This window comes from Spinacia oleracea, chromosome 6 (assembly GCF_020520425.1).
Source record: "Spinacia oleracea cultivar Varoflay chromosome 6, BTI_SOV_V1, whole genome shotgun sequence".
Classification (NCBI taxonomy): domain Eukaryota; kingdom Viridiplantae; phylum Streptophyta; class Magnoliopsida; order Caryophyllales; family Amaranthaceae; genus Spinacia; species Spinacia oleracea.
This window is the reverse complement of record NC_079492.1, coordinates 121,872,174-121,895,618: the sequence shown is the minus strand read 5'-3', so window position 1 is coordinate 121,895,618 and position 23,445 is coordinate 121,872,174. Positions and strand designations below refer to the sequence as shown.

The 23,445-nt window shown below is 41.5% G+C and overlaps 6 protein-coding genes across 6 annotated transcripts in view; 1 reads left to right on the top strand and 5 right to left on the bottom strand.

Annotated features, from left to right (window-relative positions):
• Positions 1-11,903, top strand: part of LOC110791330 (pentatricopeptide repeat-containing protein At3g57430, chloroplastic) — a 31,148-nt gene extending 19,245 nt beyond the window's left edge. The window contains exons 12-18 of the mRNA XM_021996081.2: positions 1,583-1,660; positions 2,731-2,979; positions 4,659-4,757; positions 6,317-6,578; positions 9,130-9,279; positions 11,360-11,406; positions 11,493-11,903. The gene's annotated coding sequence lies outside the window, so the exon portion shown is untranslated. The remainder of the gene's footprint in view (positions 1-1,582; positions 1,661-2,730; positions 2,980-4,658; positions 4,758-6,316; positions 6,579-9,129; positions 9,280-11,359; positions 11,407-11,492) is intronic.
• LOC110791334 (monothiol glutaredoxin-S1-like) lies at positions 621-1,349 on the bottom strand. Its single transcript, XM_021996086.2, has one exon. The coding sequence runs from the start codon at positions 1,164-1,166 to the stop codon at positions 858-860; it is 309 nt and encodes a 102-aa protein (XP_021851778.1). The 5' UTR covers positions 1,167-1,349; the 3' UTR covers positions 621-857.
• Positions 4,041-4,758, bottom strand: LOC110791333 (monothiol glutaredoxin-S1-like). The gene has a single exon (XM_056833189.1). The coding sequence runs from the start codon at positions 4,560-4,562 to the stop codon at positions 4,254-4,256; it is 309 nt and encodes a 102-aa protein (XP_056689167.1). The 5' UTR covers positions 4,563-4,758; the 3' UTR covers positions 4,041-4,253.
• LOC110791332 (monothiol glutaredoxin-S1-like) lies at positions 8,523-9,075 on the bottom strand. Its single transcript, XM_021996084.2, has one exon. It carries the CDS (start codon positions 9,073-9,075, stop codon positions 8,755-8,757), a length of 321 nt encoding a protein of 106 aa, XP_021851776.1. The 3' UTR covers positions 8,523-8,754.
• A 7,946-nt stretch (positions 11,904-19,849) lies between the features above and the next one.
• Positions 19,850-22,429, bottom strand: LOC130462465 (uncharacterized). The gene is made up of 5 exons (XM_056830705.1): positions 22,222-22,429; positions 22,050-22,133; positions 21,892-21,975; positions 21,140-21,814; positions 19,850-21,039 (listed from the first exon to the last, which is right to left on the bottom strand). The coding sequence occupies exons 4-5, from the start codon at positions 21,794-21,796 to the stop codon at positions 20,239-20,241; spliced, it is 1,458 nt and encodes a 485-aa protein (XP_056686683.1). The 5' UTR covers positions 21,797-21,814; positions 21,892-21,975; positions 22,050-22,133; positions 22,222-22,429; the 3' UTR covers positions 19,850-20,238.
• Positions 22,356-23,109, bottom strand: LOC130462466 (uncharacterized). The gene is made up of 2 exons (XM_056830707.1): positions 22,565-23,109; positions 22,356-22,468 (listed from the first exon to the last, which is right to left on the bottom strand). Exons 1-2 carry the CDS (start codon positions 23,043-23,045, stop codon positions 22,356-22,358), a joined length of 594 nt encoding a protein of 197 aa, XP_056686685.1. The 5' UTR covers positions 23,046-23,109.
• Between the last annotated feature and the right edge of the window lie 336 nt (positions 23,110-23,445).

Sequence of the window (23,445 nt, the reverse complement as noted above, 5' to 3'; positions counted from 1 at the left end):
GTACTGTACTGATTACGTACCATTTTTTAATTAAAATATGCTTGATTGTACAAGATAAACTGATTCTTGAGTACAGTACAACTCTACAAGTGAAGCATGGATTGTATTAAATATCTTATATTCTGTTCTCAAATTTTTACAGCAATCCTTGTAAATTTGTTTCTCTTCGTAGCCTCCCTAACCTGTTAATTTTCTCAATATAAAAATCACAATGGTTGAACCTTAAGATTTTGTTTGATAATTTTCCTTCCGTATTTTCTTCCATAGGGGCATAATCATGTCCAAGCATGACAGTCATTTTTTTTATTTCACCTTTTCTTTGATTAATGTAGATGGTTAAAATATTGATATTAAAATGAATACTCATAGTAGGTCATCTAATTCCAACACCTCTGATACAAAATGACATATTTTGGCTTATTATTAATGTGGATCGGGACTTTATATCCAACAGAGTTGTAGAATTATTTCCAATGTTGTAGATTGTATTCTTTTCCTTTATTTCTTTTACTCTTGGTATTCCATGTTTATATGGCTGTTCACAGATAAATATTTTCCAGACAATGTTCTGCTGTCACCTTTTAGCTATTTGGCTCAAAACTGTGTTTTTTAACAACTGAAGTCTTAGCATATTTGATTCTGGATTTTAAATTTTAATGTATAACACACTAGATAATACATCAATGAAGGAGTTTAGCGGAATACATACTTCATTACTTGAAATTGCAAGATGCAACGAAATGTAGGCTGCTACTTACACTAGTAGCTATGTATACCCTTCCATCTTAAGAAAAAGACAGATGGAAGGGAATTAAAAAGAAGAAACTAGATCCTCGTGAAATGTAAGAAATTTTATTCTAAACCCATAAAGCTCCTGCCTCCTTGAGCAATGGCACAAGTCTTCCTTGAACTTGCAGGCTAATAATCTCTTTAGCTCCACCGACTAACTTTTGACCTATGAAAACAGCAGGAATACTTGGCCTAAGTCCTAGTATTTGGAGCGCTTTATCTACTTCTTGCCCATTGGACATGTTATCGAGCTCATATACTGTTGCGTTTGCTCCATAACTGCTTATGAGTTGCATTACTGAGTGGCTTATGCAGCAAGAGCTCCTGGTGAAGATTACCAAAGGCTTCTGTTCTACTAATCTGTTCACAACCTCCATTGCTTGTTAGCTACAATTTTATAACTTTAGCTTCTGAGAGGTTTGAAGGGTATTTTTTGTCTTTCTTTGTGAAGCGTCTTAGGAAACAAAAAAGAAGCAGGCACTAAGGAGTAAGGATTGAATTTGGTGTTGTGATCAAGTTTTAGGAATGGATGTCTTGCTTCTGATATGAGTAAATATGAACTATCATGCCATGTATTTATAGTCTAACTTGATCAGTGGATAATACTTTTTCTCTAATAATATTCTCAAAGTTGTGGATGTTATGATAAACAGTGGAAATCTTTTTATTCCAAAATATCTCTTTTCTCAGTCTTGACAATGACCAAAGTCCTTCCGAGAATGTAGTTTTTCTATAGTTTCATAGAAGAAAAGAGATAAGACGTTTTTAACATGGAATCTTCATTTTATTACAGATGGAATTAGCGTGTTAATTTCTTGTACCGAAGGGTTTGAAGAAGATGCTGAGGATAGAAACAACTTGACGCTCAAAGGTATTACATAGAGTATAATGTGGGTTCCATTATTCTCATCTTAGATATCTCTGGTAGATATTTCTATGTTGATTGACAGTACATGATATAGAAATATTTTTCTAGTTCCGGCTTATTGTGAAGTTTTACACACTGCACGAACCTTTAGCTTCCTGAAAAGATTCTCAATTAGTGAGAAATGCTAATCTCACATTCAATTCTTACTAGAAAACTAGCAATTAGGCATGGGGAACTCTGATAAAAAACATTAACATTTTGTTTCATGTTCTTTGTTATTACTGGCATATTGAATTGCAAATACAGTCTTCGTGATTTGTTAATTCCATTCGCTTCTACAGAGCTTCATTTTATCTTTTTGGGGTCATTAACTGATATTGATAAGACAATTTATAATTAATCATCATAGCTGAGAATTTATTGTAATGATTAGAATGGTTTTGGTGATATGGAATGGGAAAAAAATTTGTTAGCAAAACATTGATGCATAACTGGTGTGTAACATTGCCTTAATTTTCACTGAATCCAGGGAATTCCTCAACAATCTGTCCGTATGTTTTGCATATCTGTTGGGTTCATAGAGTGCTTGGTAAAGGAGAAATGATTTTGGAAATGAGAATCAACTAACTTCTAAGAATATGTGTCCAATTGAATGATTTAGTCTATTGTCAGGTTTAGATGTTATTCAACAGTCTAAGCACAGCATCAATGTCTCTTGTCAAGGAAGTGTAGAAAGAATCTTAGTTAAGGGTTAGACCATGACTATTTTGTAATCATGAGAAATTGAAAATAAATGTAAAATTTAAATGAGAATATATAAAATTTTGATTGTTCAGATCATAATCAGAAGTCCTCTGTTCCTCGGTAGTCTCTTGTGCCTCAACAGCCACATATACATGTGACATTTATGAAGTTATTCTATTGCTTTGGGTGGATGTGGTGCACAAAATTCACAACCTTAGCATTGAGCAATGAATACTAGTGTCTTAAACTCTTAATTGATTCTCGTCAGCTTTTTCTAAATAGAAAGGTTCCATTGTGGTTTTCAAACACTATATTCTTTTGATTAGCAGAATTTCAGAAACAGAATAGCCTCTGGTTTCAGAAAACAGTCCTGGAAGAAGACAATGGCCATTTTGGTTGGAAACCTTTCTATAGAGATCTAGGGAGCTCAACAATGAACTGAGAGGATAAGGACAAGCCTGCATCAGAGGAATAAAATCAGCTGTATTTAAAGTACAACAGAAAATTCAGATTTGAGTAACCTTTTGTGGTAATCTTCAATGCCGGAAAGAAGATTATATCTCTGACATCCAAAATCAGTTACGTATCCTGATATTCCTCCTTTTCTTTCTTTATTTCAGAAGGGAAAAAAAAGAGGCAACTTGATAGTGCTTGTTGTGTTTCCTTGACACACCTCAATAGTCATTATTCCTAGTTTATCATCAGTTGGCTTTATGACAATACCCGGTGTCTGGTTTGGAGGATTGTAAAGACCCATATTCTAGGAATATAATTAAGTTAATTTGGCTGTTTCTACTCGACTGTAAGTAAAATTAATAACCCTCCAAGTAAACGTGCTTGATTTTACAATTCAAAAAGCTTATTCTTGATTACAGTAAAAGTGAAGCATGAATTGCATTGAACTACATCACATATTTTTCTCAGAACATTTATAGCTGCTCTTACGTGTTCATTGACAAGGGGTCACAATATGTTGCTCCTTCTAGCTTCCCCATCCTTTTCTCTGGTGGACATAAGATCCTTGTATTCATAAAAGACTTAGTACTCCGAAATATTTATCACCATGATCTAAATGAGTGATCCTAAGAATCTAAAATTAATTGAATTTTAGGAATTTGTTGCATAATTCTCCTTCCTTATTTTGATTACATAACTTCACTGTCTCGAGTCCCAAGATCACAGTCATTGATTTTATTAATGCAGATTGTGAAAGTATTGATGTTAAAGGAATACTTATGTATCAATGGTCATTTGGTTCCAAATCCATCCTGTAAGATGCCTCTCACGTCGGTATTGATACAAATGACATGTATATAGTGTAAGTTGGTGCTTTAGCTACGTAAAGTTGTAAGAAAAATCTCTGATGTTATAGGTTATATACCTTTCCTTTATGTCTCGTACTGTTGGTGCTCCATGTTTATAATTCTATATGTCTACGCTCAAAAATAAATGTTTCCAAAGACCATGTTATGGTGTCATTTTCTAGTCATTGTTGGCTCCCAACTGTGATTTAGGTATCATTGGTTCTCTAAAATTGTTTATGAAAACTCCTAAGTCCGAAAATATTTGCAGAAATTATAATTTATTGAGAAAACACTAAATAATATGGAGTGCATCAATATGGAAGTTTGACAATAAGTAAGTGGAATAGATACTTCATTACTTGAGCTTACACTTGGGGCTATATGTAATGCCCTTCCATCCTATTAGAAAAAAAAGAGATGGAGGGAAATCAAAAAGAAGAAACTAGTCCCTTCTTAGTTACAAATCTAATAATTAAACAGTACCAAAAAAGATTAACTCTGAATATTATGTCGTAAATGAATTCTTGCTAGATGTAAGGTATTTTATTCTACACCCATAAAGCTCCTGCCTCCTTGAGCAATGGCACAAGTCTTCCTTGAACCTGCAGGCTAATAATCTCATTAGCTCCACCTACTAACTTCTGGCCTATGAAAACAGCAGGAACACTTGGCCGAAGCCCTAGAATTTGGAGCGCTTTATCTACTTCTTGTCCATTGGACATGTTATCCAGTTCATAAACTGTTGCATTTGCTCCATAACTACTTATGAGTTGCATGACTGAGTGGCTTATGCAACAAGAACTTTTAGTAAAGATTACCAAAGGCTTCTGTACAACCAAACGGTTCACAACATCCATTGCTTGTTAATTAGCTAGATTTTTTTGGTAGCTTTGGCTTTTGAGAGGTGTAAAGGTTTTTTTTTAATTGCTGCCTTTTCTATTTTCTTACTGCAGATTCTTCTGGATACAAAAAACAATCAGGCAGATGGAGGGTTGAATGTGGTATTGCATTCAGGTTTACTAATGGATTTCTTGTTTCTGCTGTGAGTAAATGTGAGATATCCTGCCATCTATTTATAGTTCAACTTGGTCAGTGCATGATACCTTTTCGCTGATAATATTCTCAAAAGTTGTGGAGAAATGATATTCTAGGTGAATCCTTTTATTCCAAAATATATTTTCTCTCAGTGTTGACAATGACCATGATTCTTCATAATTTTCTAGAGTTCTACAGAAGCAATTAGATATGACCGTCATTTTTAAGAAGGAATTGTTTGTTACTGATCTAACCGTGTTTACTCTTTTCTAATAAAGAATTGAAAGTGCTGATAAGAACTTGAACTTGAACAACTTGATGCTTGGGTACCACATAAAATTTAATGAGGGTTCCTTTATGCTCATCATTGATATCTTTCAAAGAAATCGCTTTGTTGATTGACTGTACATGATGTGGAAATCATGTCTAGGTTCGTAATGCTATGAGCTTCTACACATTGCACGACACCTATGAGCTTCATCAAAAGATTCTCTGTTATTGTGAAATTTTACAGTTGGATTAGGATGGCGCATATATCCCAGTGTTTTGTGCAATTTTTACTTAAAGAGCAATAACTAGGCACCGAAAACTGTAGTAGAGTTTTAGCTGTTTTTTATGCTTCGATATTAGAGGGGGTGTATTTAACTACAACACAAGGACATTCTTCTTATGAAAATATTGCATGATTTTGGTCCAAAAAGAATTGTCTAAGTGTCATACCCACGTTCGAGTGTCCAGTATCATAGCAGGAGTCAGGACAGGGCAGGATAGTAGATGAAGTGGGGAAGAGTAAGAAGAAATGGATGAAAGGATGATTCCTCCCAGCAGAAAAATGTATCAGATTAATCTCTCTTCGCAGTGTATTATCTTTCTACTGCCTCTTAACTTTAATAAATGAAGTGGCGCACATAAATTACAGTATCGATGGTACAAGTAAAATTGTTCTTTCGTGCTTAAGAAAAACCAGTAATTTTATTAGCCTTCTAAACCTAATGTTTCTTTATGTTATTGCGATTATTAGGTATTGTATTCTGACACCATCAGAAAATCCTGAGTCACTGATGTAGCATCGAATGGAAAAATGTCACAGGATGACTGGGCTGCAACATTTTCTTTATCTGAAGTTTAGATTACATCTTCATTAAATTATGATTTTCCATGATCATATCTTATATACCTACGATCACAATGCTTCAATATATTACAGCATCCGCAATCATGGGCCTGTACACCGAAAATAAGTTAAGGGTTAAAAACTAGTATGACTGTTTTTGTGATAATGAGAAATGAAAATAAATGTAAAATCTTAAATGTAAATAAAGTTATCTTAATTTGATTGCCTCATTTCAAAGTGTAGTGAAAAGGTCTCTCTTCTTAATTGTCTATTGTGCCATATAAACCGCGTACATGTGTGATTCATTTTAGCTATATTGTCTCTTTTGGTGGAGTGGTGTGGAAAATTAATAACCTTAGCATTCTGGTATGAATCTTAGCATCTTAATTGATTCCTATTATCTTTATCATAATAGAAAGGTTCCATTCTGGTTATCTAACACCATATTCTTTTGATAAGCAGAATTCCAGAAACAAGATAGCCACAGCCCACAGGTATCAAAAGGCAGCCCTACGAGAAGCCAATGGTCATTTTATTGGCAACCTTCCTATAAGGATCTAGTGCAATCTACCCTTATTAAAGGACTGAGGGAATACGTACATACCTGTGTCAGAGGAATAAACTCATCTGTACTTCAAGTACAGCTGGAATGTCACCTTTGAGTCACCCATCTGTTGTAAACTACAACGTGCATAGCAAGATTGTGGCTCTGACATCTAAATCAGTTACGTACTCTGATATTCCACCTTTTCTTTTCTTTTCTCTCTATATTTCCAAAGGGAAAAAAAATGTGATTCTTTTTTCTCCGTATGTGATTGTTATCTAGATCAGTTTCATACAGTGAATGAGGCAACCTGATATTGCTTGTCGTGTTCCCTTGACATGCCTCTATTGTTGATAGTCAATATTCCTGGTTTGTCACTACTTGGCCTTCTGACCGTACTTGGTGCCTGGTTTGGAGCATAAACTAATACTCCAAACAGTTAAATTGAAGTGTGGATTGCATGAAATTTCTCAAAATATGCTCTGAGATATTTACAATAACGCACTCTGGTAATTACAAACCTGCTTTACTTTTTAACTGACAATTTTCATTGTTTCACTTGATGTAAAACACTTGATATGATCTTTTAGACTGACAGGATTCAGAAACTGAAATCTGCTTGGTACTTTCATCAATTAAGAAAATATGGTCATGTTGAGTTTTATAGATGTTTGCTATTTCTTGTGAGTTGTTCCCAGTAACAATGCACTGTATTTTAGCAGACAAAGAACAGTAAACTGAGCTGCAAGACCATTGCTCAATAAATTTCCTGTAATGTCCCCATGGTCTGTTATTTTTATATACGTTAAACAACCATTCTTCACAAGCTGTCAACCTTTCCCAGTGACCTGTTGCTGTGGACGATGCAAGGAGTTTATATAGTTTTTATGCAATGTCTTTTATATTTTATCTGAAAAGAGGGCAAGCAAATAGGAACATTCCTAGTTACTGCATACACAACCAGAAGCGTATTTAGTTAGTTTACAATCGTAGGATATTGTGTTTTTCAGAAATGCTTTATATATCTTTCTTTAGTTACTTCACTTCATGTTGATTATCATGTAGTATTGGTTTCTGCACTCACAATGTAGCATGTGTTGTTTTCCTTTTCTTACGCTGAAATTTGGTCTTATAACACTCTATATCAATTAGGTGCTTACAGAGAATAAAAACTTGCATTAGAAGCAGGAACCTTCATTATTGAATTAATTCGAACTTGATGAAAGTATGAAGGGTTATTTTCCTGTAACAGAAAATTATTGGTAGCATACCCCCTTCTTAAATTGCAACTTCAAAGGAAAGGGGACTCATGATTTGCAAAATACTATGTAATCAATTACTAAAATGTGGGATTACAATTTGACAAAAACAAAATATGATGACCTGCACATTCTTGGCAGCTATATCTTACTTCAGTTGTAGTGGAAAGATCTTCATTCTTCCTACAGTTGTGGAGTAATGTCCTGTTCTTTGCTTTTCTTAACTAAAATCTACTTCCTATAATACAAAACTTCTAAATTGCATTTCTACCATTTCTCGTCAATCATCTTCAGGGCTTCTCTATCATGAAATGGGATCCTCACCACTGGGCTGTCCAATAACTAGGAGGGAGACACAAATTTTGTGGATACGGATTTCCTTTTCTTTTCTTTTCCTTGTATTGTTCTTCTTTCTGTTGTCATTTCAATAACTGGCTGTCCAGTACATTAAGAAAATCCTTACATCAATGTCATCATTCAGCATCTGTTTGACAAATACTTTTTTTTTGTCATAGATACATGACCTGTGAAATTCAGACGCAACAGACTGAAGTCAGAATTTTCCCTCTTATTCAGATTTCAGATGTACAATTCCTTAGTTTCCTACCCATTACCACGTACAATTTGGGGAAAGAATTGTGATTGCTTAGAATTGATACCTCTTTTATGCTTTTTAACTAGGATTTTTGTGTCTTGTTGTTTCCTTGTTCTTTCTTTCCCTAATTGATGTTTATCATATTTTTCACTGATTGTGATATTAGACTGTGCTTTAATGAGTTACTGTTGAATTTGCATTAGATAATTACCGTTAGTGGACAATGCTGATAGATTTAATTTGCTAGCATGCATTCAAATTTTAAGAAAGTAATCATAATTTATAAGTGTTAAGTATATTCATGCAGGATACATAAGGGACATACATTAGCATGGGGATGCGTTCTCTGTTTTAAAGCCTTGAATTCCGTGGACATTGCAGACTCAACAGGGCCGGAGCCCCTTAGTTTTGTATATTAGTCTACTACTGTCCTCTGTTCTCTTTTTTTGGTGAAATAAAAAAAAGGAAACATTATATGGGAAAATAAAGGGAAGTAAAAGAACTAGTGAGTTTTCCAGACCCAAATAGCCCCGGCCTCCATCAGCATTGGAACCAATCTGCCTCGGACTTGCAAACTTATAATTTCTTTAGCTCCACCAACAAACCTTTGGTTTATAAAAACAGCTGGAACACTAGGCTTAAGCCCAAGTTTTTGCAGTGCTTTATCAATCTCATTTCTATTTGGTAATTCATCGAGTTCATAAATGGTTGCATTTGCTCCATAGCTGCTTATTAGTTGCTTCACTGTGTGGCTCATACAACATGTACTCTTGCTGAATATAACCACTGGCTTTCCATCTACTAAACGCTTCACTGCTTCCATATTTTAGAAGTTTGGAATGATATTTTCTTTCCTTTTACACTGCTTTTTTTATAGGGATTTTTTTCTCCTGTTTTCTCTGTGTATGGATGCAAAGAGAAGAAGATTATGGAAATGGAAGTTGGTACGAGGCAACTAAGATTTGTGGATAGACTTGCTGTGTTTGCAATGAAAAATTTGAACTGCTGCAGCAACCTATTTATACAGGTTAGTCAGTCCGTACTCCAGATTACTTTAGCTTGCTAGCTTTCTTAAAATTTACCATGGAAAATCTTGCTACAAAGAGAATCTTTTTTTTGAAAGGTTTCCCTTTTATGTCTGTAAAGGTGACCTGTGGAGCTCAACCTTTCTTAGTATAGTACTTCGTATGTTACTGTGTGGACTATGAGAGATGTGTGATCATTGCATGTTTGGTCATTTCAAAGGAAAAAAGTTTGCATTTGATTGTCTGATGCCTAAATTTTCTGAGTCTGTGAATTTAGCATCAGTAAATGCTTTGAATTTTTTATGACACCGGTTGGTAGCTTGTACATTGTGTCAGTACCTTTCAAACTGAGATAACTGTCAACTACTCCAGTGTGCCAAAGAAATTGACTGTCACTATTGCTGTTTTTAGAAAATTATGAATGCTTATCTTATTTCTGTTGTTTGTATATTCATTCATCATGTAAATCTTTGTGTTTCTTTACTTCTGTTTTCGCCTAATTTCCTACACAAAGCTGTTGGATAATTAATGACCAGAAATTCACTGATGAAGCTGAAATCTTTTAGTAATTGCCTTCCACTTCAAGGGTTTATACGAGGCTGTTCTGTGCTATGTGCTGGTGTCATAACTAATACAAGAAAAAAATGGCAATTATTTGTAGTAATAGTACATTTGTTACTTGCTCTTGAGCTTAAGTGTAATGCTTTTAACCCTTTCCTTCACTTGTAATGCCTGTCCAAGAGTCTCCCGAAAAATGCTCTACCTAGGATGCTTTTCCAAAGAAAATTTATCACAACTCAACATAAATCCTGTCAAAACTTTAGTCCTAAATAGTCGAGAACTATTACCTAAAATATGTTAGTTATAGGAGAATGAAATGTGTTGGACGCTAACGACCTATAGGACAAGCATACACAGATTGTTTATGATATTTACAATATACTTGTAACAGACTAAAGATACACTGTTTCATATGTCTGAAAAATAGTGGAGCTCAAAGGTAATGTAGAAATAAGGGAATCAAACGCTCTGAAGTCATATATATATTAACTTAAGAAATACTAGGCGGATTAAAAGCATTTAAGATTTTAAAATACAATACTTAGTATAGCGTAAAGAAATATGAAAGAACAAGTGACATAATATTGATCAAGGATTGGATACATTATTCTTGTTATGTATACTTGAAGGAAAGGCCCTTATGGGAGTCTAGGATTCCCTAAAAATTATGTTTTAGAATAGATTCTGCCTGCATGTGCAAGAATGTCGATCATCTACATTCAGGTAACAGCTTATGTGTTGCTCCGTATTATTATGGGAAATAGTCTTGATCACAATAAACAGAACAGTTAAAAGTTTAGGCAAAACTATTAATTTCAGTGCGGTAGTTTTGGTGAATCCGTGTTTGCTAATTGTATGAATAGTTCTTTTGCGTGTTTCTCCATATTCATTTCTGTTTCCGGCTTCCCATTTCCATCCTACATACTCCATAGTATCTATGTAAACTTTAATGAGAATATTTACCCCCAAAACAAAAATATTTACCCGATGAGATCAAGTTGAAATTGAAACGATTGGCTGATATAAAATTTTGTCATATTAAACAGGAATATTCAGCTGCGCCTTAAGATTTTAGTTGTTGAAGTTGGAATGTGGACTTGGGTTATTAATGTTAGTAATATTCCATATCTTGCTCAATCTCGAAAAAATTCCATAAAAGTGACAAAGGTTTTACTACTTGTGCAAAGGAATTTTAGCATATATGTATGTGACTATATGAGTATATCTAGTAGCACATTATTGTGCGCTTTTTATACAAAATTTATGTGCCTTCATCTGGAAAGTCCTGCTCATATGTGCGTATGTCAATGCTCATTTTACCATCTGGGAAAACCAATACATATGTCGTATACTCATACTTCAGGATGGCAACTGTAGCAGACCTTTTATAAATTCAGCTAACAGTTAGAAAAAACCCTTAGAATCAGGTTCTGGTTTGTCTTTTAATGTGTATAATATATATTGATTATTTGCAGATCTAATGATTCCATTACTGATAAGGACTCTTTTTGCTTTTGTCAGAGATTATCAGGATGAACTCAGAAAATAAACACTAGCACAAAGCTAAGGTACTTTTCTTGATGTACAAGATTTGGGTTAGCTAGGTGCAGTGCATCCATCTAATATATATTCTGCTCAAATGTACGTGGTTAAGGTTAAGGATCTGACACGGGTACTTAAAGTGAAATGGAGAGTCCGAGTTTACATAAGGTACTGATAGATGCAGATGAATGTGGTCGAGGTTGAACTGTGATCACAGCTGAAATTATTACCCAGCTGTAAAAGTTGAAAGAGGAAACAAGGCCATGCTGCAAGCAGATGAAGGAATATGAGGGTGAATAAATAGCTCTATGTGTAGTGAAGGGTCACTTAATTCCAAGGCCAATTCGGCTGCGGTTCGGAGTCGTGTATACTTGTTGTCATGAACCTTTTTTTTTTAACTGCTTTTGTCAGAAATGAGAATTGACAGGAAGATGACATAGCTTACACAAAGGAATATATGCTGACTTCAGAACTTTGTACATTGTCAGTACGGAATGGAATGTCAACTTTACTAGATTGAAGATGGGTCTGGACTCTGGACTCTTTAAGATTTGCAAGTTTGGTTCCTCGAATCATTTTAGACTGTAGCTTCTTCGACACACTGCGGTCATTTAAAATCTTGACTCTTCAATTACAAATGGAGGAATCTCATGTGACACGGAATTACAATAACTTGTAAGCAAGATGGCATAACCTACGAAAGAGAGATAAAGGCTAGCTTGACTCTTATAGCAGTTGTACATAAATGGAACTCTGGATATTGTAAGATTTGCTCGTAGAACCACAACGGTTGTAGCTATGTTTTCGAAAAACATATCGGATTCAAAATCTTGCTAATACTAAAGTTAAATACGAGTATACAATGTTCATGTCATCTTATTCACCACAATGGCACAATGGCACAATGTAGTACGTACATACATATAATAGTGCACACACACCGAGGTCTAGTTCAGATGTCGACTTCGTAAGCTATCCAAAGCGTTCCGACAACAGCTTCAAAAATCAAAATCGATCTTCATTTGGGGTACTAGCTGAAAGGTCTTAACAAGAACATCATCCAAAATTTGTGGTGTAGTACCAAATTAAATATACTATTAGGAATATCAACTCTTCCAGGGTTTTGACTACCAAATGAAGAAATTGCATAACCCTTAATTTGTATTACCAATGTTGATCTGGAAGTGAACTAAACCTTGAGGGAACACCATTATGTATCAAAGAGCTTGTTATCACCGTGAATATCTCCGAACCACGAGGATGTACATGAGTCATGACTCATGAGGTGTGTTTACGACTTTACTCCAAAGGGTGCATAATCTATTGATACACCGTACCTAGTGTGTTGAGACTTGAGTGCTGGGAATCGGTGGACCTCTATCTGTGTATTTCCAGGAATGTCGAATCCTTTGTATACGAAATCCATACACTTTGATCAACCTTGGATCCTAGCTTGCAAATTTTTCCATTCACAAACACTGCCAAAAAAGAATCATACCATTCATACAATCATACTGGGCTACTAGCTAGTGTAAGTATACTTCAAATATGTTTGGGCTCCCAATTGATTCTCAATTGGGCCACTAAGTCCAAAGCCCAATGGCTCTAAACAAACAGCATCAAACCCACCAATGGCTAGTCAGCCATCCATCAAGGCCCAAGGCCCAATAGCAATAAATGACCTATGGGCATTTATTATGCAAACACTATAAATAGGCCGCCAAGGCTCACACCTCAAGGTACGTCGAATTTACCGCCTTAAGACTACTCTTCTAGAGAACTTCTCTCTAGAATCCGAGCATCATTCTTACTTAGGCATCGGAGGGGCTTTCCTCGGAAACACCCCCGAGGCTAGTAACTTTGCTATTGTGCAGGTGAATTCGGACTCCACTCATTCAAACAAGCAAGATCTTCAACACATACAAAAGGGCCTTCATTCAAAGCCCATTGTTTCCATCTTTACAACACCGGAACAATTTGGCGCCGTCTGTGGGGAAGAACACTTCAAAGCCTTTGAAAGACATCAATCACCTCTTTCCGCGAAAATGGTGAGCGATGTTGTTAACAACAATGACGACGATATGATGGTGCGGTCAGATTCAGAATCTGACCAAGAGGGGCACCCTCAATCGATGGCGAGGTCACAGCCAAGCAGAGCTACGACCGCCACAAATGCAGGACCTGCGATTCCAACTAGGGAAGAGCTCACTGCGGCCATGACCATCATGCAAAACTTCCTCTTCAATGAGAAGCAGCAAGGGCTGGCAAATGACCGCAGAGAAGAGAGGAGGACCAGGCGAAGGCTGAACGAGCCACCCAGTGTGGAAGTGTCCAGACCCGAACGAGAACTCCTTCCCTTGACAGGTACACACTTGACGTCGAGGTGGATGGAAAGCACGTGGGACACCCAAAAAAGGGCACAACAGCAACCAGATTGGTTTGCGAGACCATCGCCTACTCCAACAGCTCTCCAAAGCGAATCAACTACTCGTAACACTCGGATCCGAAGCTCGGTGCTCAGCAGGTTGAGACCCTCGGTCCATTCAAGGTTAAGACCTTCGATCCATACGAGACTCGGGGTAGGTGAGTCGAGCAGGTCTGGCGAACGACCCGAGGTCAGTAGCCGAGAAAGAAGAAGAGACAGGAGGCATGATCGAACCCCTAGCCCCCATCGTACGCCCGAGCGTTCTAATCACAGAACCTCGGCAAACGAAGGCATCAGGGCTAGACTCGGGAAAAGAATCATGACTCCTACGTCATCCCCTTTCTCGGACGAGCTGATCATGGAAGAAATACCGAAAGTAAGACTGCCAGCGCACCTAACCTACAGCGGAATCACAGATCCGAGGGATCATGTCATCTCATACGAACAGCAAATGTTCTTGAGTCCCTACTCCGAAGCATGTTGGTGTAAATACTTCCCAACCACGCTAACCGGAGTGGCGGGAGAGTGGTTTAGATCGCTGCCGAAGGGATCGATCAAGAGCTGGAAAAAGCTGAAAAAGAGATTCTGCACACAGTTCGTGAGCAACAATCGCCCCGAGCGAACCACAGCAGAACTGACCTCAATCCAACAAGAAAGAGACGAAAGTCTGAGAGAATTCATGGCCAGATTCATGAAGGAATCAACAAACATACCAAACTTGCAGCCAGACGTGGCCATCTTCGCCTTGAAGCACGCGCTCCAGGAAGGGAAGTTCCGTGACGAACTCTCAATGAAGAACCCCTCCAAAATAGCTGACGTGCTCCAAATGGCCGATGCGTTCATCAGAACCGAAGAGTTCAACAAGGCCGCTGCAAAATTGAAGGGATCGTCAGATCCGAGAGACACAAAGAATAACCAGAGCAGGCCCGAGGGCGGCTCAAGGAAAGGGAAAGAGAAAGTAGGAGCTAGAGAGATGAGCCCGAAGAAAGACGGGAGAAGGGGTGAACTTCAACCCAAATACACCAACTACACTCCACTAGCTCTGCCCCGAAAAGAGATATTTAGCCTCAACAGAAATGATGAAAAGTGGAAACTACCGGGGAAGCTCAAGTCCAACCCAGCTCGGAGAAACAAGAACAAGTGGTGCGAGTTCCATGATGACTTCGGTCACCATACCGAAGAGTGCAACTCGCTGAAAGACAACATTGAGGACCTCGTTCGCCGAGGCTACCTGAAACAGTACTTGTTAGACCGAAGGGAGGAAAAAGAAAAGGCCGCAAGCGGCAAACAACACGAGCAACCCCAGAAAAGGGTCTACGAAGCAACAGGGCACAAGAAAAATGACATCCTAGTGGTGTTCGGGGGACAGAAGTCTGGCCAGGCCAGCAAAAAACACCTAAGAGCCCTCTCCCATCGGGTCAACTTCAGCGCGGTTGGAGACAACCAACCACACCCCCCGAACATGACCTTCACTGCTGATGATTGCTTCGGAGTCCAGTACAAACATGACGATCCTCTGGTCATTTCCATGGACCTCAACAACCACAACGTACATCGAGTGTTAGTCGACGGAGGAAGTGCCGTCAACATCATCTTCAGAAACTGCTTCGAGCAGCTGATCCTCGAAGAACCAGAGGAAGAACTGACGAAAGTCAGTTATCCTCTGATCGGATTCAACGGATCCGCAGCTATCCCTCGAGGAAAGATCACCCTGCCAGTCACAGTGGGCGAAGGCCAGGCAGCAAAAACCCTTCGGGACGAATTCTTGGTGATGGACTGCGACTCCGTATACAACGTAATCATGGGGAGAACCATGATTCACAAGATGCAAGCAGTCCCCTCCACATACCACCAGCTGATGATATACGTCTCGGATGCAGGATTCGCCGAACGAATCAGAGGTGATCAAGAAGTGGCGAGAAGAACCTGCCACACTGCTGTCCGAAAGCCCAAACTAGGGGACGGCCCCGAGGAGGAAAAAGGAGCTACGGGAGAGGAAAGCGAGGCAAAAAGGAGAAGAGCAAGCACGAGCAGCTTGTCTCCCGCGGAAGTTGATGCTCGCCCCGAAACCCTATCCCCCGAACCAGATCAAGAAATGGAGGATATCTTCCTCGAAGATGATTCAGACAGGAGCGTCCGAATAGGCAAGGGCCTAAGCTCGGGGCTCCGAATCGATTTGATCCGATTACTCAGGGATCATAAAGACATCTTTGCATGGTCAGCAGCAGATATGCCAGGGATAAATCCGAAGCTGATTTGTCACAAGCTGGATGTCAACGCTGAAGCTCGGCCAATCAAGCAAAAAAAGAGAAATTACTCCTCGGAGAAAAACAAAGCCATCGCCGAGGAGGTTAAAAAGTTGCAAGAGGCCGGATTCATCGAACCATGCATGTATCCGAAGTGGCTGGCCAACGTGGTGATGGTCAAGAAAGCGAACGGCTCATGGCGAATGTGCGTAGATTTCACAGATCTGAACCGAGCCTGCCCCAAAGACTGCTATCCCCTGCCAAGGATAGATCAACTGGTTGACTCCACCAGCGGCCATGCACTGCTCAGCTTCATGGATGCCTTTTCAGGCTACCACCAAGTATTCATGCACCCCGATGACAGGGCAAAGACAGCGTTCATCACAAGCGCAGGAGTGTTCAACTACAAAATGATGCCTTTCGGCTTGAAAAATGCCGGAGCCACCTACCAGAGGTTAGTTGACCACGTCTTCGCCGACCAGAAAGGGAGGAATGTGGAGGTCTACGTGGATGACTCCATCGTAAAAAGCATCAAGGAGGAAGACCATGTCAAAGACTTGGCAGAGACCTTCGGAAATCTGAGGAAATACAGCATGAAGCTGAACCCAAAAAAATGCGTCTTCGGGGTGAAGTCAGGGAAGTTCCTCGGATTCATGGTGAGCGAAAGAGGAATTGATGCGAACCCAGACAAAGTCCAAGCGGCATTGGATTTACCCGAGCCGAAGACCAAGAGAGATGTGCAGAGGCTAACCGGCAGGTTAGCCGCACTAACAAGGTTCATATCAAAAGCCTCGGACAAGGGAGCCCCCTTCTTCAAGGCACTGAAACCAAAGAACCTCCCCGGAGGAGAAGCAGAACCAGTCAAGAAAAAGGGGGTCCCGAGGAAAGTGGATCCCGAACTGATATGGGAACAGGAGCAAAAAGAAGCTTTCCAGCAACTCAGAGCCCACCTAGCTCAACTGCCGACACTGGCCAGACCAAAGGAGGGGGAAACCCTGTACCTATATGTCGCAGTTAGCCCTGGAACCGTCAGCGCAGTGCTTCTCCGGGAAGAAGAAAAGAAGCAACAGCCAATCTACTTCACCAGCCGAACACTCACAGGGGCCGAAACCCGGTACCCACTCATCGAGAAAGTCGCATATGCAGTAGTGGTAGCTGCCCGAAAACTGAGGCCATACTTCGACTCCCACCAGATCACAGTGCTAACTGACCAACCGCTCGAAAAAGTACTCGACAAAATAGAGAGGTCAGGAAGATTGGCTGCCTGGGCCTTCGAACTATCAGAGTTCGGCATCAAATATCAGCCGAGGACAGCAATCAAAGCACAAGCATTGGCAGACTTCTTGGCCGAGTGCTCATACCAGGAAATGTTGGATGATACGAAAAGCACTTGGGAGGTCTTCACTGACGGATCTTCCACAATAAACGGCTCAGGGGCAGGAGTTGTACTGATCCCCCCGACGGGGAAAAGCATAGAGTATGCATTGAAGTTCGGCTTCAAAGCAACCAACAACGAGGCCGAATACGAGGCCGCAATCGCAGGGATAGAGCTTTGTTTATCCCTGGAGGCCGAACATGTTCGCCTCAAAACTGATTCCCAGCTTGTAGCCAACCAGATCCGAGGGGAGTATGAGGCCAAATGGCCCAGCATGACAGCCTATTTAGCAAAAATTAAATCCTTAACGTCAAAGTTAAGATCCTTTGAAGTCATCCTCATTCCCCGAGGACAGAACACGCAAGCAGACGCACTGTCAAAACTCGCAAGCTCAACACTCATCGACCTAAACAGGTCGGTCCACGTGGAAGTTCACCAAGAGAGAAGCATCGACTTGCTACCCACCACAGTATGCAGCTTACGTACCGAACCTAGCTGGATGGACGCAGTAGTTGCATACAAAGAAAGGGGAGAACTCCCCGAAGATAAGCTGCAAGCGAGAAAACTGAAAAGATTCAACAGATGGTTCATCATCAGCGCCGAAGGAGAGCTCATGAGGAAATCATTCTCTGCTCCGCTGCTAAAATGTGTGGGTCCAACAGACGCTGACTACATCCTAAGGGAAATCCACCTCGGGATATGCGGAAACCACATTGGAGGTAGGACGTTAGCACATAAAGCCCTTCGGGCTGGGTACTGGTGGCCCACTATGGTTTCCGAGGCAAAGCAGATGGCAAGGAAATGCGAGAAATGCCAAAAGTTCGCACCAGCCATCCATCAACCAGCTCAAACCCTACAATCAACACTGTATCCCTTACCATTCGCACAGTGGGGGTTAGACATCATTGGTCCCTTCCCCTCAGCGACGAACCAGAAGAAGTGGTTGATTGTAGGAGTCGACTATTTTAGCAAATGGATCGAAGCCGAAGCTGTCTCCTCCATCACCGAACCTCAGGTCCGCAAGTTCATATGGCAGAACATCATCACAAGGTTCGGCATACCAAGACTGATGGTCTTCGACCACGGGAAACAGTTCGACAACACCCCGTTGCAAAAGTGGTGCAAACAGTTCGGCATACACCTAGCATACTCGGCAGTCTGTCACCCACAAAGCAACGGGCAAGCCGAAGCTGCTAACAAACTCATCCTCAACGCACTCAAGAAAAGAGTCGAGGATGACAAAAACAAATGGTTAGAAGAGCTACCCGGAACGCTATGGTCCCTTCGGACCACTGAAAAAGAAGCTACCGGACAAACACCGTTCCACCTTGTATACGGATCCGAAGCTGTAATTCCTGTGGAAATCGGAACAGAAAGCCTGAGGATCCAGGCATACAACAGGTATGATGGGCTCCAAGGAGAAAGCAACAACCAGCTTCTATCCGAAGCTCTCGATCTACTGGATGAAGCTCGGAACGATGCAAGGACACTCAACGCAGCCTATTTGCAGAGGGTCAACAAGCATTACAACCGAAGAGTCAACGCCAGACCCCTAAAAGTCGGTGATCTAGTACTCAGAAACGCCGCCTCGGTTCAGAAAGGACGGATCCATGGCAAACTCTCAGCCACTTGGGAAGGACCATACATCATCCATTCCGAAAAAAGGCCAGGCACGTATATGCTGAAACAGTTAGATGGAACAATTCTGAAGAACCATTGGAATACCGATGTTCTCAAGAAATATTTTGTATGATCTCTGTCTGTAAACCAAGTAAGTTGTTTAATGAGAAGAGGAAAGCCATTGGCACCATGTGTTTCATTAAACTTATCTCTACATTTATTATCCCTTTATATATATATGCAGCCTCGGATCTGATCAATCCGAGACTAAAAACAGGTTGACTTTGCCCATTCCTTGATAAAATGCAAGAAATGACCAAATCATACACTTCAGGGAACCGTCCAGAATCCTCGGATTCGCGGTACCCTAATAAAATTTGTTCGCAACAAACAGTCGCTCGAATCAAGTTATAAAACTCCGGCTCAGATCCACGGATCGCCGAAGGCATAACTAAAGAGGCAGACTAGCGATCTCTTGCCCAGGTTTCCGAACCACAAGAGATCGGAAGAACAATCCAAACCTCTGAGCAGATCGACGGATTTGAAGAGTCTGGAAACTAAAGAGTCTCTTAGCAGATCTACGGATTTGAAGAACTCGCAAAACTAAAGAGTCTCTTAGCAGATCTTCGGATTTGAAGAACTCGCAATACTAAAGAGTCTCTTAGCAGATCTACGGATTTGAAGAACTCGCAAAACTAAAGAGTCTCTTAGCAGATCTACGGATTTGAAGAACTCGCAAAGTCAAAGAGCCTCTTAGCAGATCTACGGATTTGAAGAGCTCGCAAAAGTTAAAAAGTCTCTTAACAGATCTACGGATCTAAAGAGCTCGCAAGGTCAAAAGGTTTTTAGCAAGTCTACAGAAAGAGGAGCTCGAGAAATCTACGGATTTAAAGACCTAAAAATTGCGAAAGAACAAGTTGAAAAGAAGCAGCCAAGTAACAAACATTCATTTTTTATTCAATATTTGGGGGAAGTACAAATACATCGAAAAACCTCAAAAATTGAAAACAAAATGAAACAAGTTAAAATCGGCAGCCATCAACAGACAATACCGGCCTACCGAAGTACTAAAGAAAACAAAAAAGAAATAAGTACAACGCAGCGCCGAGGCAAAAGGGGGGAAAGGCAAGCACATGTTCGGAAGTCCTCAACTGGAACCGACCGACTCTGAAGAAGACGACTGCCCGAATCCCTAGCTCTTGGGAGTCTCAGGAGCATCCCCCAGAGGAGCATCCTTCGAAGAACCCCCAGCAGTAGTATCACCTTCGGAAGCCGCCTTCTGGGCCCGAGCCTCTGCAAGAGCAGCTTGGCGTTCAGCTTCAGCTTCGTCTCGATCGGCCTGACACTCCACCAAGTGATCCTGGCCCCTCATCCAGAGCGGAACCTTCTCATTCCAAGGGAAATGAGGCATATGCTTCGCGAACATCCGCCGAGCACCCAGGATGCCATTCCAGTATTGCTCTCTACACTGATCAGCAGTGTAGAGGTCAACTCTCTCTTGCTCCAACTTCCGAATGGCAGCATCTTTCTCTCGGATCTTCAGCTGGAGAACGGGCACCTTGTCAGCTTGATTCTGAACAATCTCCCGGTGCTTGATAAACTGCTGAAGCCTCGCCTCCGCTTCCTGGCTCTGCTTAATGGCCGCCTCAAATTTAGACGTCATCTCCTTGAGAAGACTGTCTTTTTCTTCAAGTTCGCTCGCAAACTTGGCAGCCATTTCTCTCCTCTCCCTGTCGAAGGAAGCTATCTTTTCAGCATCCTCTTCAACTTGGAAAGTGAGCTTCCCAACTTCGGCCCCGATCTGTTCCGCCGCTTCCCTAGCCTCACGACTGTACTGAAGGTACAGTTGCTTGAGGTCCACCATCTCGGCCATGAGCTGCCCAGCCTTCTGGTCCAAGACAGGGATATCATGAGCATAAGCCTCCTGATACCTCCTCAGCTGCCTTTCCTCAACCGAGCTACACTCGGAAGCGAACGAGGACCAGAAAACAGCCTGGGAAAGAAGAAAGGACGAGAAAAGATGAGGAAAGAAGAAAAAAAAAAAAAAAAAAAAAAAAAAAAACGGAACTCAAAACAAAATTTCCAACACTTACCTCATTCAGATAATATTGGGCCATCATAGCTGGGTTCCTCTCCTCAGCTCCAGGAACCCTCCACTGCGGGTTGGCCCGAAGAAGATTCTCCCGTGCAGCTTCGGGACCCACCAAAGATCCCACGTGAGCCATGGGGTTCTCCCCCAAAACCGGAGCTCTGGCATAGCGAGCCATCGCTTCCCTTACCTCCTCGGGGATCCGTTTCAGCGGAACATCCGAGCAAGGGTCAGCGTGGATCAGTCTATCCAGGGCCGAGGTCGAAGTGGAGCCCAAGGTCGAATGACGCCTCTTCCTCGTCAGACCCTGCTCGGGTTCCTCCTTCTCAGCTTCGGGAACCTCTACGTGAGCTTCGGTGAGATCCACCATCTCCTTATCCGGACTTTTCTCCCTTTCGAGAGAAACGTCAGCAGCTTCTTCCTTCTGCTCGGCCACAATAGGGACATCCGAGCCAGGAACAAGGTCGGCTTCAATTGCCTCCATCACCTTGGTTATATCCTGGATCTCGATCCCTAAAGCAGCAGACGGCTTCAGCGGAGAAGGGATGGTATCTTCCTCAGCCAGCGGTTGGTCCACGGGAGGCGGTTCCACAACCACCACACTCTTCAACTTCTGCCCGGGCAAGGGCATGAAGTGAAGGAGGTTTTTGGGAGGAGGCATGACTTCCGAAACCACTTCCTACAGGGCAAACGCTCAAAGGTCAGTTTCAGAAAAAGAGAGAACAGACCACAAAAGCTCTAAGTCAGAACAAATACCTTCTCCGAAGACTGATCAGCTTTCGCCTTCTTCGGATGCGCAGAAGGCCTCAAAAGAGTGCTGCTCTTCCTTTTGCGCTGATCCTAAACAGAAGAAACCAAGGGTCAATAAAGGTAAAACAAGACAAAGGAAAGAATAAAGAAAAATCGCGAAGTACCCGGTTCCTAGATAAAGAGATATCTATCCGAGCCGGAGATGAAACCGAAGGAACGGCACGCGGCACAGCGTCAGTCCCAGGACCCTAAAAAGATGGTCCAGGACCAAGACGTTAGCCGACGGCCAACCAAAAAGAAAGACAAACAAAAGATATTGAGATTAGAAACACTCACCGGATCCGAGGTTGTCCTCAAATCAGGGAGCACGACTTTCACTGGAACAGCTTCGGGAGAAGAGGCAGAATCCCACGGATCAGCTCGAACTTCAGATATCCGAGCGACACCCGACGGAGACAGCACGTAATCCTTCAAACGAGGATTACGAGGATTCTCCTTCCCGAACTTATAATCAAGTCGTGAATGGTCTTCAGATCCAAAGAAATACCCAAGACCACAGGATCAACGCAGCTGAAGCCGTACTCTGCAGAAACAAAGCACAAAACGAAATCAGTAAAACGAGACCAAAAAGGAGGAGGACAAACTTACTAAAGCACGGTCCCAGCCGAAAGACACCTACCCCTGTCAAAAATCCTGCTGAGACCGGCAACAGCAAGAATGTCCTCCCGCAAGATATAGTTGAGGTTCGGGAGCCAGTTGGACGGCAATTTGTAGTTGTCCTCCCGAGCCAAAAACCACTGGAGGAGATCCACGTAGTGGTGATGGTTCCGATCCGGAGCAGCCACGCTTCGCATATCAGGATCAGGAGTCACAAACCACTTCGGAGGGCGGTAAAAATGTGGATGCTTCGGATCTGTCGGCACACGAACGAACAACCACTCCGTCTTCCAGTTATGATCAGAGCTGAGGTAAGGGTAGGCCGTAATATAGTTCGGCTCCCCCTTTCTTCGGGATCTTTTGTTGATAATGGTCCACCAACCATACCCATCCCCCTTGGAAGCGTGGTTGAAAGACAGATCGTGCAGATCCCGAAACACGGCAACAGAGCATGGAAAGTTAATAAAATCGCACACCCATCTAAATCCGATGATGTGCCTCATAGATTTGGGGGTAAGCTGGGCCAAACTGATGTTATACGACACCAGGAGCTCGGATATGAAGGGATCCAAAGGAAAGAGGAGGCCGTTCTCCAAATGATGAGTATACACAGAGATGAACCCCCTCGGCGGATGAGTCACCCGAGGACGCTCCTGGTCGGGAAGCTCGCACCAGTACCCCAAGGCGTGCTGGATTCCGTATAACTCTTCGGCCCTCCGATGGTAATGCCCCAGCTTCGCCTCCACCAACCAGTCACCACTGACCGATTTTTCCAAGGGACCATCGATCTTAGTGGTCTCATGCAGAATCGGGGCATACTTACCCTGCGGATCAGCTTCAGTCCAATGAACTGGAAACTCAGGGTAGGAGCGGCGCACACCCGAAGAGCCAGCCTTTTTACCA